The sequence below is a fragment of the Pseudopodoces humilis genome, chromosome 4 (assembly GCF_049639895.1).
Source record: "Pseudopodoces humilis isolate 2021_Gansu_Grassland_sample_001 chromosome 4, ASM4963989v1, whole genome shotgun sequence".
NCBI lineage: Eukaryota > Metazoa > Chordata > Aves > Passeriformes > Paridae > Pseudopodoces > Pseudopodoces humilis.
The window spans coordinates 888,383-904,261 of record NC_142203.1 but is presented as its reverse complement, the minus strand read 5'-3'; the positions used below and the strand labels follow the sequence as shown (position 1 = coordinate 904,261).

The window sequence follows — 15,879 nt, the reverse complement described above, 5'->3', positions numbered from 1 at the left end:
CATGCTTTGGTTCTTTTCCCAAAGTGATTCCCCAGATACCTTGGCTCAGATGTGACTTGAGCAAGTGCTCTGCTTTAGGCCTCAGAGCTGGTAGTTGGACCTGTGTAATTTACCTGACAGGGACGACTCATCTAAAATACTCTTTCTAAATGCTTGGACACTTGGAAATGCCAGCTTGGAGCTTAAAACTTGGCAGGGTATTTAGGGCACATGTGACTTTGCACAAGCAAATTTATCTTTCCTTTTTCTTCTGTCAGTTTTCAAAATGCTGATCTTCTGGCATTTGAACGTTTTCCTCTACCTAGAGGATGTTAGACCAAATTAAGTGTTTTTTGCAGTCGACAGTTTTCAATTTAGAAGCAAATTATGTGTATAGGTGTGCATTTCTTGTAGGCACTGTGGTGTCCCATTGATTACTTTAATGAGCACTGCTCGCCTGAGGGCAGCTGTAGCTTGGGTGAGGGCTGCAGTTGAGTTTGTGTCACGCTGTGACATCACCAGTATGATGTGGTGATTGGATTTTTGGTTCACACAAAGGAGAGTGACCAGTGGTCAATGATTGAGCTTGCCCCCTAAAGCTGCTAACACAAAATAATACAGACCTAATTTAATCAGAGTCATACATATCTTTGTTCCTTTCTTCCCGTAAAGTAATCAAAAACTCCCCAAAGTCTTGTGTGGTTCGGCTCCCCATGAATGCAGCCAGTCTGCTTCAGACTAGGCACCTGCCCAGGTAGATTCCCCAGCAGCCAGCACTGGGCAGGAAGGGGTGTGGAAAGCCTCAGTGAGGTATTGGTTCATCACAGCACCCAGGTAACACCAAAACAGCCCTCAGGGGAGCTGCCTTTGTCAGCACTGGCTGAATTCTTGCATGAGAGAAGCACAGCAGAAGTTCTGGGGACACAAACTGAACTGCAGCCCCAACAGAGGCTGCAGCACAAATTCAGGAGGGAGCTCAAGCAGCTCTGAAGCCATTGCTGCAGTCCAGGTGTGGATGTAGTTGCCTGGGGATGGTGGGGAGGGGGGGAGAAATGTTTGTTAAAATGTGGATTCCTCTTTTCCAGTACTCCCCTAGCATGACAATGAGTGTGTGAGCTGTTCACAAGTGTCGCCGTGAAGACCACAGTGAGTTGGCCCTCTCCAGAGAGCTACTGCAGAAGAAAACTATTCGTCCCAGTGTACAGTTTAACTAAAGGATCTCAGACACAATCAGACCCACCTGTTTATTTTTATTTTTTTTTTTTCCTACCATCTTCCCCCGTTTTGTCAAGAAAGTGGGTCCCAAACATGCTTGAGACAACTGCAAGGAGTGGCATGAGAGAAGTGCCCGAGGTGGAGCTGCCAGCGCCTGTCTGTGTGTGTACATGTGTGGGTCGGCGTGGGGTGTGTGTGTGTGGCACACCAAACACACACACACACACAGACCCCAGGACTGTAAAGTAGGATCACATGACATCTTACGTAGAAATCAGAAGTAGGGACTTCTATTCCATTTCTATTTTTTTTTTTTCTCACGTTTACATTTTAATTATTAAAATTTGCTTTCCCTCTCCCATCCTGAACTGTTTTATGTTGCATATATCACTGCTTTATAAGTTATTTTTTAAGTTGAACTCAAAAGATAAATTCTTTTGATTTTGTTAGTGTCTGCAATTATGGATAGGAATAAAATTGCTTATACGAGCTTTCATTACCTTGTGCTTGATACCAGCTACCCTGTGAATCACAAATTGTACTGTCTCAAGAAATAGAAGAAAGCTCATCTTAATTTTTTTGGAGAAATTTAATAACTTCCACCTAGTTTGGGGATTTTTTTTGATACTTTGCCTTTAAGAGAAAAAAAAAAGCACTGAAGGTTATTTTTCTTCTTTAATTGAAGCCTAATATCTGCAATATCTATTTTAAATGGAAGCCTGAATTTGATACAAGCTTCTCAGTTTATATAGAGTACTATAAGGTTACTGTAAGTGAGCTCCAATTGCTATAGAATCTAGCAATAAAGTGTCAGGGCTTCTCCTGCCCTTGGAATTGAGTTTTCTATTTAGCATGGTCTTCTGTAGGGGTGGTAGTTAGTGGAAATACAGTAGAGTCCTTATCACCAAAACATTTTCTAACAAATCACAATTATGTTTCCCATTTTCAGTGATTCTTAAACAAATATGAGCAATCTGTGTTCCTAATTATAAACAGAATTTCCCAAGCTCATTTAGAAAATCAGGTCACCCTGCTGCTTGGGTGTGTGTTTTCTGCCATATCTGCCAGCATTAATTCCCACAGAACTTTACAGTCAGCAGCCTTTTTTTTTTCTTTTTCTTTCTTTTTTCTTTTTTCTTTTTTTTTTTTTTTTGAGCCAAAATGCCGCAGTAAACTTTTTATGACTACTAGCCTTGTTGTGAGGGTGTTATCTTTTGCCATGAACAGAAAAGGAACAAAGGTCTGGGCCCATTTATAAGGAGGTATAAGGAGGTATGAAAGCTGGGGACAGAATGCAGAAAAAGGCCTAAAGGAAACGCCTCTGGAACATTCCCATTTCTCTTCAGGCAGAGCTCTGAAACCAAGATTATGGTACAGTTACTTAGTTCCTGATGATTTTGAACTCCTCCCCCAAGAAAACAAAAGTTCTGAGTTTTTAGTGATAGAAAGGCTGATGATCAGCAACGCAGGCACAGTGGCTCAGCAGATGTTTGTGCCACAAACAGCAAATTCCTCTCCTTGAACTTAAATCCAGAAGAGCCACTTGCAGAGGAGGAGCAGTTCTGGGATGTGGTACGTCCATATGCAAGTGGATTTTCTTTCATGAACTTGTGATAAAGGAACATACATGATGGGCTTGTGATGGTAGCTGAATGTAACAGGATGTGTAAGGAATACTACAATCTCCTAACTCATTTTTATTTCCATGTATTATATCTGTATAGTATATGGAAATAAAAGCATTTAACACTTTCCTGTTAGGGCTGTTCAAAGATGAAAGTCTCAGAGGATTAAAATTATGTTGAAGTATCAAAGATTTTGGTAGCATTACTTTTTAGTAAGAACTACATGATTAGATGTAAACATGACCTAGACAGTTATTATATGGTTTTGTAGACTGTATTCTTATTGATTATGAAGGTCACATTCATTTGCTTCTCTTTGGAAAACACTTTGTTGCTGTCTCCAAAGATGCTGGAAGACCCTGCTATTGGCTTGAGTCACAAACACAAAATCAGGTGTGATTTCCTCAGACCCTTTGCTGTTGTCACTAACACCACTGGTGTGTCCCCATCACACCCAGAGTGCAGGAGTCCTTGCAGCCTGTGTTTGCCACCTGTGTTATCTGTGGTAGCCTCCCAGGGACCCAAGAGCTCTGTCTGGCCCAGTTTCAGTCGGGTGATGTCACTGCTGATGGACTGAGGTAGATGGGAACATCAAGTGCCAAAGCCCATTCCCAGGTGAGCTGTTGGGCACCTGGGAAGGATGGAAGTCTGGCCATTAAACCTGTGTATGGAAGTGCTGACACAGACTGGGTATCATTATTGAAACATGTTATCCTCTCTTTTATACAGGAGCATAATGTCCCTTCAGCACATAATTTAGTCACCGTGCCCTGCTTTTCTCATACCCACGTAGCCCCACAGGCAGCAGCTGATGTCACTCATGCTTTGTCCAAGGCTTTACCCAGCCTCAGTCATGCTCCTGGAGAGGCCAGGTTCTGCAGCTGAACCACTAGAAAACAATCTTATGTGCTAATTACTCAACTTCAAAATTACACCTTTGGATTATTTTTTTCTTAATATGTATGGGGCTTTTTGCTTGTTGATTTGCCTTTCTTTTCCCTACAAATCCTTTTAGGATTTCCATGGTATCTGGAGTATCCATATGGGAAGAAACTGTTTCCAAGCACTCAGTTTTTGCTGCCACTTACATTTTTTATGCTCCAGATACCAGGAGCAATGTAACTGCTGTTTGGTTCTGCAGTTACACAACAGCAATGTTGATAATGGCAGAACTTGTCCAGCTCTGGTAGGAATTCTGTTTTCAGTGGTGCAGGGTAGATCTTCTCACACTGGGTTTTTAGTTAGATCTTGCTCTTTAGTACAGAAATAAATGGAAGGTGAATTCTGTAAATGGGTCTTTCAGGCAAAGTTGAAGTAAGCCTTTTTAAAAGCAGAAGCGATTAAATCTTAGGGCAGCAGAAATGGAGAGTAAGGGATCTCTTACGCTGTGGGAACTCTTGCAAATATTCCAGCTTTGTAGAAATCAGCTGAAACTGGATTCACTTGTGAACTTCACAGTGGAACCAGGGTCTTACCTGCTGCTTAAACCTATGGAAGGGAGCGTGCAGATCCAGGAGTATCTCCACATCACCCAGATGTCACTGCCATGTGTAAGAACAGGGCTTGAGGTAAGGAGGAAGCTGTCTGAATCGCAGGTAAAGCGTGGGGCCTGGCATGCATTAACAAAATACCTGGATATTTGCATGGAGGGATTAAATTCTTAGCTACCTGAGAATGAGGAATAACTGCAGTTGCACCTCCTACCCGCCCAAAATTCAGATTTTTATTTGGAAGCCCTCTGTTTGCAGAGCCCTGGCTGTCCAACATGTCACGTGTTCAGAGGCAGTAACAACTTCCAGGCTTTCAGCTCGTTCCTCATAATGTAGGATTAATGTTCCATGTCCTGGGACATCCAGCTGTTCCTTTCCCTTCCAACAGGAGTGCTCAGTGAGAAATTTATCGGCTAATCATTTATTTTAAATAATTCCACTTGGGAAGAAGTGAACAGAAGCTTGCTTCTTTAAGGATGCATCAAAGGACAGCTTCTTGGACCACCTAAAACCAACTGAATTTTCCTCTGTTCTGTGGCTAGCAAATGCAATACTGCATGTGCAAATGATTTGGAATCAAATTTAATGAGGGACCAGATGTTACAATATTTAGTGTCCATCACTTAATTCAAAATGACTTTTCAGCTGATACATATTGCACAGGTTTCTATTTCTGTATCAGTTAATTATTGTTTTCCCCTGTTCCTAGTCAGCTCTGATCCATTGTTGTTGTTGTTGTCGTGGCTAAGTATGGACTGGATTCTTCAGTATTTGACTCTACACATTTGCATTTCAAGAATGCAAAATATACCTTAATGATGTAAAAAGTACAGGTAAATTTATTTTTCTTTAATTTAGTATAAGTGGTGATGTAACTGTGGGTGCTGTCATAGACACACTTGGGTTTGCTCAGGCTTACTTAAGGATGGGAATCCTAACAGAGCACATCTTTCAAATAAATCCCTAAAACTATTTCAATACTGTTATCTCACACTGAGGATCCAGTTCAGGATTTAGTGATTCAAAACAACTGCAAAAGTTCAGAAATAAATTAGTTAGGTTTAAATTTTGCTGTATGCAGCTCTCTCTACTTTTCAGAAATTACTGGCACAGTTCTATAAATTGCTGCTCGTGCCAGTTCTGCGGAAACTTTGATGAAACCACTTCCATAAGGTCGTTTTTGGGTAGGACTTCACCCTAGTCTGGGTCAAATACATAACTTACCTGTGGTGTAACATTATTTGGCAGATGTCAAAACTGAGTACACAGAGCAAAATACAGAGGGTCTGTTGAAATTACCAAAACGATGTTTCAACCTGAAAAATGAGAAAAGAGAGTTTAAAATACTGCTTTGAGTGCTCTACATCCTGGAAACAAATTACAGTACCAAATCTAGAAAAAATAACTGGATCATCTACTCAGCACATGAAAATTCTGATCCTGCCAACCTTGATTTGAAACTCAGCCTGGACATAGTTAATTTTAAACAGATCTAAGAACACAGGTAGTATCCTTCAGGGAATTAAAAAAGTAGGACTGAAATAATCTAAACCCATGCTTGAACGTGGACAGTCTAGAGCTCAAATTAAGTCTTCCCAAAGCATACATTATTTTACAGATTTTACCAGTGCAGGAGCATGTTTATGTATCGACAGTACTGAGATGCAGAGCAGATTTGGCTTTCTTCTGTTTCTTACTTTATTAGAGCTTTGTTCACTATTACATGAACTATTTCTGTGAATTTGTTCTTCCATCTTGTTTTGAGTTGTGCAGCCATAGTTTTCCTCAACACAGCCCACAGCTTTGCAGTTTTAGTCCAAACTTCTGTTTGGTTGCTGTTCTTCATTTAAGCTTAAAATGTGTAAGAAAGCCTCTCATGTAATAGGACAACTTGCCATAAAAATGTATAAAGGTTTTCTTGGGTACATGTTTTCAAATTTAATAAATGCAGTTTTCAGTTATAATTTGAAATGGTCACTTTCTAGCCACTATTTCAGTTTTGTGTGCAAAAGAAATGGAGAGAGAAAAAAAAAAACCACCTTTTTTTTTCTTTATTTTAATTCAGCATTGTAAATATTTGCTGAAAGACATGGTTTTGGGAGATGACATCAAAGAGATATTTGCTACCTAGTTGCTGTAAATCATACAGCTGGATTTCATGTTGAAAGCTCCTTCCACATCTCCAAAAGTGTACTGCTTGACATCTGATTTGTGTGACGTTGTACAAAGCCTAATTCACAAATAGCTGTTTACTTTGCCTGGTCAGTGTTTTCAGTGTGTCTCGTGGATGGTTCAAGGTTCTGTGGTCTCAGAAGAGTGACCAGGTGGTCGAGCAGGCTTGTTCCCAGGGTTAGGTGGCTCAGGACTGGGCAGTTATCCACCAGAAACAAGGTGTTCGTTCGCTACCTCGCTGTTCTCTTGAGAACTTGCACAACTCTTCTTGCCGTTAGGTTCTGGGGATCCTTTCAAGACTTTACAGTGCTGAGACAAGAGGCTGGATTTTGCTATGAGAAAATTCTGGCAGTTTTAGCATCAGTTTTCATAAGGAAACAGCACAAAACATGGGGATTTTGAAAGGTGGTGTGTTCTTGATGGCCTGGGATTAACTGGGAAACAGACTGTACAGTCTAGGAGTTTGGGCTATTACGGAGATACTGAAATCATCAGTAATTGCTTTTGGTGGGAAAAATTATTGTTGTGGAACAACTGCTCTGATCCCTGAGGAGTCAGATTGTCAACTGGATGAATTGGATATTTTAGGCTTTATTTGTGTTGTTTTAATCTTCATGTTTTACCCTCTCTCACTTGGACCTCCCCATTAAATGTACTATGCCAGATCTTCACACAAAAATAAGAGCATTTTGCCCAACAAATATGCAGGAAGTTGTTGACACCTGTAACTAGAGCTGTGCTGTAGAGAGTTTTATTTCATTAGAAATTGAGTATAACAGCAGATAAGGAATGGCACTGCAACATCCTGAGAGCTCTCACTGTTCGAGATCAGGGAAGTTAGCATCCTGCATACTCGCAAGCTAGACGAGATGGTTCCTAACAGTGATAGGAAATAGCTTGGAAGAAAAGCTGATTCTTGTCATGCATATTGGAGGAAAATTCCAAATACAGGATATATTTAATTGAGGTAGAAATTTACTAAAGCCCTCTGTAACAGAGGCACGGAGCACATCCAGTGGTTTAGTGGGAAAGCAAAGTGGTGTTACTAAATTGTTATCAATAAACATAACATCCAAAAGCAGGTGTAAGCTCTTTTCATTTTCATTTTTCTAGTCTCTTTTATGTTTTCTGATTATGTTTTAGTTTTGATTTGATTTGCATTTGCATTAATGGATAAGGAAGAGAACACATTTCTTAAAGTAGGGCTGGAATGATTCAGGGCTGGAATTAGAGACATGGAAGTGTGGTGTGAGTAAAGCTGGAGTTTTCTGTTAAAAATCAAGTGAATTTTTATATTACTATTTTTCCAGGACAAAAAGCACCCATACAATAAACTTGGGCTCTGTCATGGCTGTTTGAGAAGTGTGAATCGAATTGCTGTGTGTGCTTGGACACCAGTTTTGAGGGATTTTTTTATTTTATTTTTTAAGTATCCCCTTGGAGTGCATCTATTTTGTGCATGTTTGGCTGAAACCACAAAAACAAACCATTTTTTTTTTTTTTTAATGCATTGCTGTACTTGCATCTGGTTCTGGTGGGAAGAGAAAGAAGATTTGTTAGCTGGTGGGTTAGCATATTTATGTGAATTAATTACAGCATTGGTAAACTACTGTCAACTCTGTTCACATTGCACAAGATACTCTGTGTTGTCTGCTGCTGGTGTTATAACTTTGGTGATCCATGCATATCCTGTAAATTCCTGTAGGTTTTGTGTAAGCAATCTTGCCACCACTGCTTGCTACTGTAAATTCTTGTTTTGAAGCAAGAGGTGGCATTTGACTGTACAGTCATGTGTGTTATACTGCAACAGTCCATGTTCTGTCCTCTGAACTCGCTGTCCACATAGAGTTGGAGCTCTGTTAAGCACGCTTAGTGGTTTCAGAATTTATTTCAAACAGCAGATCTATAAGCCATTTACAGGAATATTAAATGTAATGTAAGAGAATTCAACCCAGTTCATACCCTTTTCTGAGAGCTTGGGGTTGGATTTGAGCAGGCAGCTGCAGGTTTTGTGGCATCCCAGGTGCTTGTGCCTGCACACCTGAGGGGTGTCACACCTGTGCAGTGTCCCCTGGCAGAGGGGTGCCCCAGGCACAGCAGCTGGGCAGGCTGCTGCCTTACCCAGGTGTGTGAGCTGGTGTCTTTTTTACTCCCCACAAACTGCAGCAGTGCCAAGACAGAAGCCCGTCTCTAAGGGAGGCACGGCACTGCCTCTGCATTGTGTCCTCATCCCCACACACCGCAGGCTTTACCTGAGGTGGTGTTTTAAGGAGATTTGAACTCTCTGTCTGGTTACCTAGAGAGAAAAATAACCTGAATTCTGGGACTCTGCATTCTTTTTTACAGTATTTTATGATATACAAGACCTGAAAATGTCTGTGCGTTCTTTGCTGGTTTCTGACGTCAGAATTTCAAGTCCTGTCTAGTCTGAAAGGCAGTGATGGGAAAATGAAGAAACTTGGAAAGTTGAAGGGGATTCTTATTTGGATTATTTTAAATTCTGTGTTTCTATTGATAATTTAATAAAATGAGTAGGCTAATCTTTAGAATCAAGGCAGTCTTAATGACTTTGCACCTTTGCCCTTTCATGTAAGACTTTGAGAACTTGCAATAAGTGTTCCTCATGCTTACAGTCCAACTTGTAGATAAATTCCCTGTGTTTCTAAGATGAAAAAATATTTCTACAGTTACTTCAGCCCTTTACAGGGAACAACAGGGCAATCCCAGTCCCATAATCCCAAGTATTTGTAGGTGTATTTTAGACAAAGAATGACGAAACATCGTAAATGAAACTAATGTTTAATGTTCCAGTCTCTGGAAGTAAAGGAAACCTCAGTAATTTTGCAAACCAGCAAGAATGAAACTTGTCTATATAAATACTAATGTAGAAAGTGCATGCAAAACTTGATACTGCCTCTGACCTTAATTGTTACTATTGATACTATTGGGGATCTCACAAATGTGTGTTTCAGAACGCTGTATTTCTCCTCAGTGTGTGCTTCATCCTCATTACCGACAGCTCCTGCAGAGAGCCGGCCCATGCCATAGCCAAGGCGTGGGGATGCAGAACTCCCACAGCACCATGGATACGTGGACATGTGTGCGTGTTGTGTTAGGATGAGTAACCACTGCGGCTGCAAAGCCCTCCAGACCTTGTGTGTAACTCTCCAGGGCAGCCTCTGGGATGTCTGGGAGGGCTGCAGCCCCGGAGCTGCCTCACTCTCATCCCAGGTGGCTCTGGGTCTTGCTTTGGGGGATCGTCATGAACTCCAGCCTCACTGTTTGAAGTGTGATGAGCTCCTTGCCAGCCTGTGAGCTGCCAAGGCACGGATGGTGTGGGTCACTGACCCAGCCCTGGGAGCCTCAGACACGGCTGACAGACTGCACTGTCGTGGTGATACTGTGCCGCCACATCAGACTTGTTTCCGCTCCATGCTGCGGCCTCATTCATCCTGCCCTAATTTCAGCTGGCTGAAAATTACCAGCCTGGGTCTCGTGTGTGAATCAGAGGAGGGACACGAGTGGAGTTGCCTCTGGAAGATTGCATTATGGCATTATTTGCCCTCACCAGTGATGAGCGGCTGGAATTAGGTGGGATGAATCCAAGTGTGCACAATTGGCTTCTCACACCTCTGTGCAGAAGTGTATTTATTTGAGCTTGGAATGGGCGAAAATAATGCAGCTCCTTTGAACCTGAATCCAGGTGACTTACAGATGACTTTCTGAACTCAATCTCAACCATGAGATTTATGCCCTGTAATGCTATTTTCTTTATTTTTGCTTCAGTTTTAATGAGCAGCTGTAGCTTGAACTTGCAACTTGTTGGAACATTTCTGGAGGGATTGCCCCTGCATAGGAATCCTCACCTTTATTAGTTTCGTGGGCTTCCTTGTTACTTGCACTGATTTTCATTGGAAGCAACACAGGGAGAAACCATTGCATAGATCAGTCAACACCAGCAATAGCACATGCAGCTTTTAAATCCAGCTGTGAGCCTGTAACTCAAATAAATTAATTAAGGTATTAATGTTCATACTGCCCAGGTGTGGCTAAAGATTCCTTTCCTGAGAGCTTTAAGGAATAAATCTAGGAGGTCCTGGTTGAGGATTGTGAGAATACATGTAGTAATGGCAGTTTATGATAGTTTTTTTTTGGGAGAAACTTGTGATAAACATGTTGGGATTTGATGTGCTGGTTTGGAGATGAGGGACTATCTCATGCCAGATAGATCAGATTTGCAGGCAGCGTTCCTGTGGGTTAGCAGAGCCTGCTTCCAGCGGCTTCCTCCTCTAGTTCCCCTTGATGCCTTCCTCCATTCCCTGCTGGTACGAAATCCTGACAGCAGTTGTGCCGGTTGTTGTGGTGAGCTGAGGAGCAGCTCAAGGTTGAAACTCGGATGTTGTAGCTGCACCTTTCACCTTCATCAAGCGTCCACGTTCTCAGAGCTGGGCTGGGACAGCAGTGGCCTCCACAGTTGCCCTGTAATTTCATCACACAGAAGTGGGTGCCACTTTCCAGGAGTTTAACAGGAGCAGTATTGATCCATTCACTTTATTTCCTAAGTTGTGAGTCATTCATTGTTGGAAATTATACAGATCTTGTGTAGCTATGAATAGAAAAATAGAGATTTGTTTCTTATGATGAGCTGGTACAATTCCTGCTCTGCTGTTCAATATTTTTGAGTGCTGAAGTTAACCAAAATGCTACCTTCATGGATTATCTCAGCCTCAGCTCTGCATGAAGATGGGTATGCATTTTCCAGTTGCTGTTCCTGGTTTCTCTGTGAATTCTGAGCCAAAGGTAAAGCAGTGGGAAAGATTGTTGTGGCAGCCACTCACTGATGGCTTTTCAGATGCATAAAGCCATGCTGTCTGTCATCTGACAGAGTTCCAGTTTTCTCACTGGGTCACCATGTTGTTGTCAGCCAGTGGAGGAAAGGTGGATGAGCTCACCACCCAGAAAGAGAAGAAATGTAGCAAGTAATGAGCTCTGTTCTCCAGCATCCCTTTGTTTGTAGAGCTTCACTTTCAATTAACATTTGTACCTTCAGTTATTATTGTACCATTCACTATCTTGAGGTGGTATGAGCAGAAATTTATGAATATATATAATTTACCAGAAATATAGGCTTGTATTGTGCCTTTGTAATTCTCTTCAGCTTCAGTATATATACGCTACGAGCAGACGAACTTCCTCCCTCTTTTGGGGTGTTCTTTACTACAACAGTAGCTGATGGCTTCATTAATATTGGCTCTTTTAGTCTTCTGGGGCTAACATTTCTGTTTTTCTGAGTGAAAACGCCATAGTGCCCTCGGCAGACATAAGCACAATGACATAACGCTGCAGTGCATGCTGTCTCTTAGCTTCTCTCTACACGTGTTTGCATGTTGGAAAATCTGAAGAGCTGCTGTGTAAATTGCTACGTTACTTACCCAATACAGGTGGTTTTCCGCATCCCTTCTTTGCTCAAAACTCCCATTAACTTAGATGTTAGCCGTGGCTCAAGCGGGGAGGTTTTGGAAGCAAGAAGGATGCAGGGAGCAACTCTTCAGTAGTTTACAGGCTGCTATAAATGTCCTTTCAGCAACGAAATGTAGCATTTTAGCAGTAACTTCCTAGTGAAAACACTGAGCGTGCTTATCACTTAAGATTTTAAGAAAAAAAGTGTCAGACTGTGTAATTGTATCATATAATTTTGACACTTAACCAGTTTTATCTACGTGTTCATGCTATACCAACCAACACAGACCTGAAAGGTGACAGCCATGTTTTTGTTACACAAGAAGTCACAGTTTTCCAGAGGTCCTGTTTTGATTTTTTGTTTCTTTACCACATTTTCACTGCAGAGGTATTTTTCTATATAGTTATCTGAGGCTTCCTTTCACCAACCAAAAGTCTGTAGCCCTCTGCACTGTGAAAGGCAAAGCCCTGTGGAGAGACACGGGCTTCGCACTTGCCCAGCAAATTAGCAGAAATTTCACCCAAGCCATAAAAGCCTCTTATGTTAATCTCTGTTTATGTAATTAAAGCAATTAGGGATAGGAGCTTCAGGAATAATGAGGTCTCTCTATCCTCCATTTACTCTCTCTGTGCTTCATAGGGATTTAAGGGTTCTTTTTTCAAGGCTCAGCTGTGTCTCTTCAAACCAGTGCAGTCTAAGCATCGTGTGAGATGCAGTTTATGGAGATAGCATTGGAGCGTGAAAGATTTACTTCTGGTAGCAAGGAAAAACACATGTCCCTGTGGACATGGACACTTGCAAACAAGTCTGATACCGAGAATTAAAAACAAATGCGTTCAAGATGGTACCAGTACATCAGACTCTGTTCTACAGTGGGGTTTTTAGCTTTTGTCATTTGTATTTTATTTTGTGAAAAAAAGGAGTTGGGGGGATCTCAGATCACATGGGGAATATTAGAAGTATATCACTCAACAATCATTTTATAAAGTCTAACTTCAAAATGCACTATGATTTATTACAAAAGTATATTTTCTTCTGTTTGCCGACATGGTGGTTCCATTTTGTGATAAGTTAAACTCAGCAGTTAATTTGTTGCACTGCCTGGCTGCATGAATTCATCCAGTGTACATACGTACCTGTGCAGCATTACTTTTGGGGTTTGTATTTGAATTTGCAGTATTGATTGATTATTATTTTTGTATTTTACTTTGCCTCTGTTATTGGAATTGTAGTAAACATAATTTATACATATGATTTTACAACTGTTTTGCAACTGAAAAGTCTCCTTTAAATTGTAAAGTTTTATTGATGGATACTCATTAAAATGGTATAAGAATTATATTAACAATTGTTTTGTGTTTTGATGCTCTCTGTACATAAATATATGTCTATTTATCTGTTTAATGGTGCTTGTGTCTTGCAATTTTGGATACATTTTAGAATAAAGTTTCATTTTACAAGAAGTAGTTGTATTTTCACAAGCTGTGTCCCAAAGAAACCCCACAACCAAACACCTTTTTTCCATAAATAACTAGGGTTATGAAAGAAGCATACATAACACATTGATAACTTCAGGCAGTAATACATTTGTTTGTAGAACATAAAAGTATGCTGCCTACAGAAATGCACAGCTCTATACTGCAGCTGATTTACTGCAGGAGCTGACATCTGTATTTAAAACGTTCCCAAAATGATGCATTTTGGAACTCTTCTTGCTAGCTCTAATGGCTTTATTTCACAGAAGATTTATTCATATCTGTTACTGTTGGACACAAAATGATTCACACGGACGCAGCTCGAGGTGTGGTGAAAGAAGAATTTTTGTTAATTTGTTCTTTCAGTATTTATAGGTTTCTGACCATGACCAGGAATTGGATAGTCAGGTTAACACCTTCCCAACCACACTGGCTGTGAGAGACATCCATCAAAAGGCAAATCTTTAATGGAATGTATAAACACCTATGTTTAGAGTTACTTTCCTGGGAAAGTGGCTAGAACTTGTGAAAAACAATACCGAAAGGCCTGATTCTCAGGGGGACGCATATCTAAGACTGAGCTTGTTGTTTATTAAGTGGAAAAGATGCACAAAGGCACTTCCACAAAGGCTGCCTTAGATCCTGCTAAGGTGGTGCCACAGTGCTGCTGTAGCTGTGCCACACAAAGTACTTTTCCACTGGGAAAGCACTGGAAAGCACAGGTGTCCTCTCTGAACTGGGGCCAGCAGCTTGATTTCTCTTTTTCAGCAGTGAAAGCAGAACAGTACCACCTTGGCAGGTATTACCTGTAAAACACTGCTTTGGTCCAGTGGAGATAGAGTGAGAAACTACAGGAGTCAGCTTCAGGGGTTCCTTTGCAGTCCATTATGCTCCTTTAGCTTCTGTCTCCTGTAGCTGGAGGGCAGAGGAAATGCAGCTTGTGAAAGCAAAGAGTCATTTGGGAAAGCTCATTCTGGAGTGTGAGTTCCCTGGGCACTGCTTCTGTGTATCCCTGTTCCCCAAAGGACACCCCTGAGTGACATCCTTCCCCGAAGGCCAGGAGCTACCTGCAGATCAGAGGTGTGATTTTGAAACCACAACTTTCCCTTGCTCCAGGTGCTTCTCTTTGCCCTGACCCCAAGCACGTGCTCCCCCCCAACACTGCAGGTTTTTCAGGTGAGCAGATTTTGATTTTACTTGGCCCCCCAGCAAAGTAAATTTGCCCTCTGTAAATTTGATCCCAGCAGCTTTATAGCTCCTCATCTCGCAGCAAACAAGAGATCTATAACAGGCCAGGCACACGATCACCAGGACTGTGTTTAACAGTACCTGTGGAACAGCAAACAGCATTATCTTACAGAATGCCTGAGTGTGACATGGTAAACTTGAAAACAAATTTACAAATTGTTGGCCTAGGCAGGCAAAATGTAAGTTAGGGGTTTTTTTAATAGGGAAATGTTCGGTTCTGTTTACAGACTTCTTCTAACTTCTAGGATCCACAGTGTGAGAAACTGATCATCTGAGTTTTTGTCATCTGGACTGAGCAGGTGAGGAAGGAGAAAACACTGGGTGCAAACCTTTTAAAGACACTCTTCAGGAAGCAAGGCCAAGGTGTCTCACTGCTGTGACAGTCTGGTTTTTCCCCTTACAGAAGGGGAAGAGAGAGAAGGAGAAGGAGATAGATACCAGAGAAGGAGAGAGATACCAGTAATACTTTTTTTTTTTTTCTGAAGCAACAGAATGAAACTACATGTAGGGAATAGAACAACATGCTGGTTTTCAGAGCCAGACTCTTCTGAAATGTAACAAGTGAGATGGTACAGCCATGGTGTTGCTTGATAAAAAGAGTATGTGCACAGAAACAGAGATAGTGCTATAGCAGTGACAGGAACAGACCGTGTGGGAAGAGAACCCCTCCTGCACTGAGAAATTCTGTCTTGGTTAAAATTCAAATTTTCCTGGCTGTTGTAGGCTAAAGCTGGATCTTTAACAATGTTTAAATGAACAAGTGTTCACGATATAAGCTCATGGATATATGTTTCTGAGAAACATGGGAAGCCCTCTCTGGAACAGTAACTACCAAGAGGAAAGGTTGTAAGGAAGGGATACAGAAAACAGACTTGCTGCTGCATTGAAAGCACACAGCACAACAGCAGAGCAGTCAAATACAAGCCTTGCATTCTTTCCTGAAAACCATTTACAGTTTATACTCTCTGCTACATTGCAGTAACACATCTGCCTCACCAACAGCTGACAAGCCCAGGCACTGAGCATCCCCAAACTGGCTGAGCCTTCAGTAGCAATAGCACTGTATCCGTGGCAATAGTAAAACTTTGACCCTCCTGTCAGCTCAGAAGCGATTGCTCTACTCTTCCTCAGCAGTGCTTATACTTTCACAGCGTGCAAGAGCAGCAATATCCTTACCAGCCACTTGAGGAGAAGGTAAGAGGAGTTATTTGTGA

The 15,879-nt window shown here is 41.4% G+C and overlaps 1 protein-coding gene across 2 annotated transcripts in view; it reads left to right on the top strand.

Moving 5' to 3' along the window:
• Positions 1 to 13,405, top strand: part of SSBP2 (single stranded DNA binding protein 2) — a 136,535-nt gene extending 123,130 nt beyond the window's left edge. For both annotated transcript variants that reach the window (XM_005529454.3, XM_005529451.3), the window contains one exon: positions 1,065 to 13,405. In XM_005529454.3, the coding sequence (XP_005529511.1) occupies positions 1,065 to 1,094 (30 nt within the window). In that variant the 3' untranslated portion in view covers positions 1,095 to 13,405. The remainder of the gene's footprint in view (positions 1 to 1,064) is intronic.
• Positions 13,406 to 15,879: the final 2,474 nt, after the last annotated feature.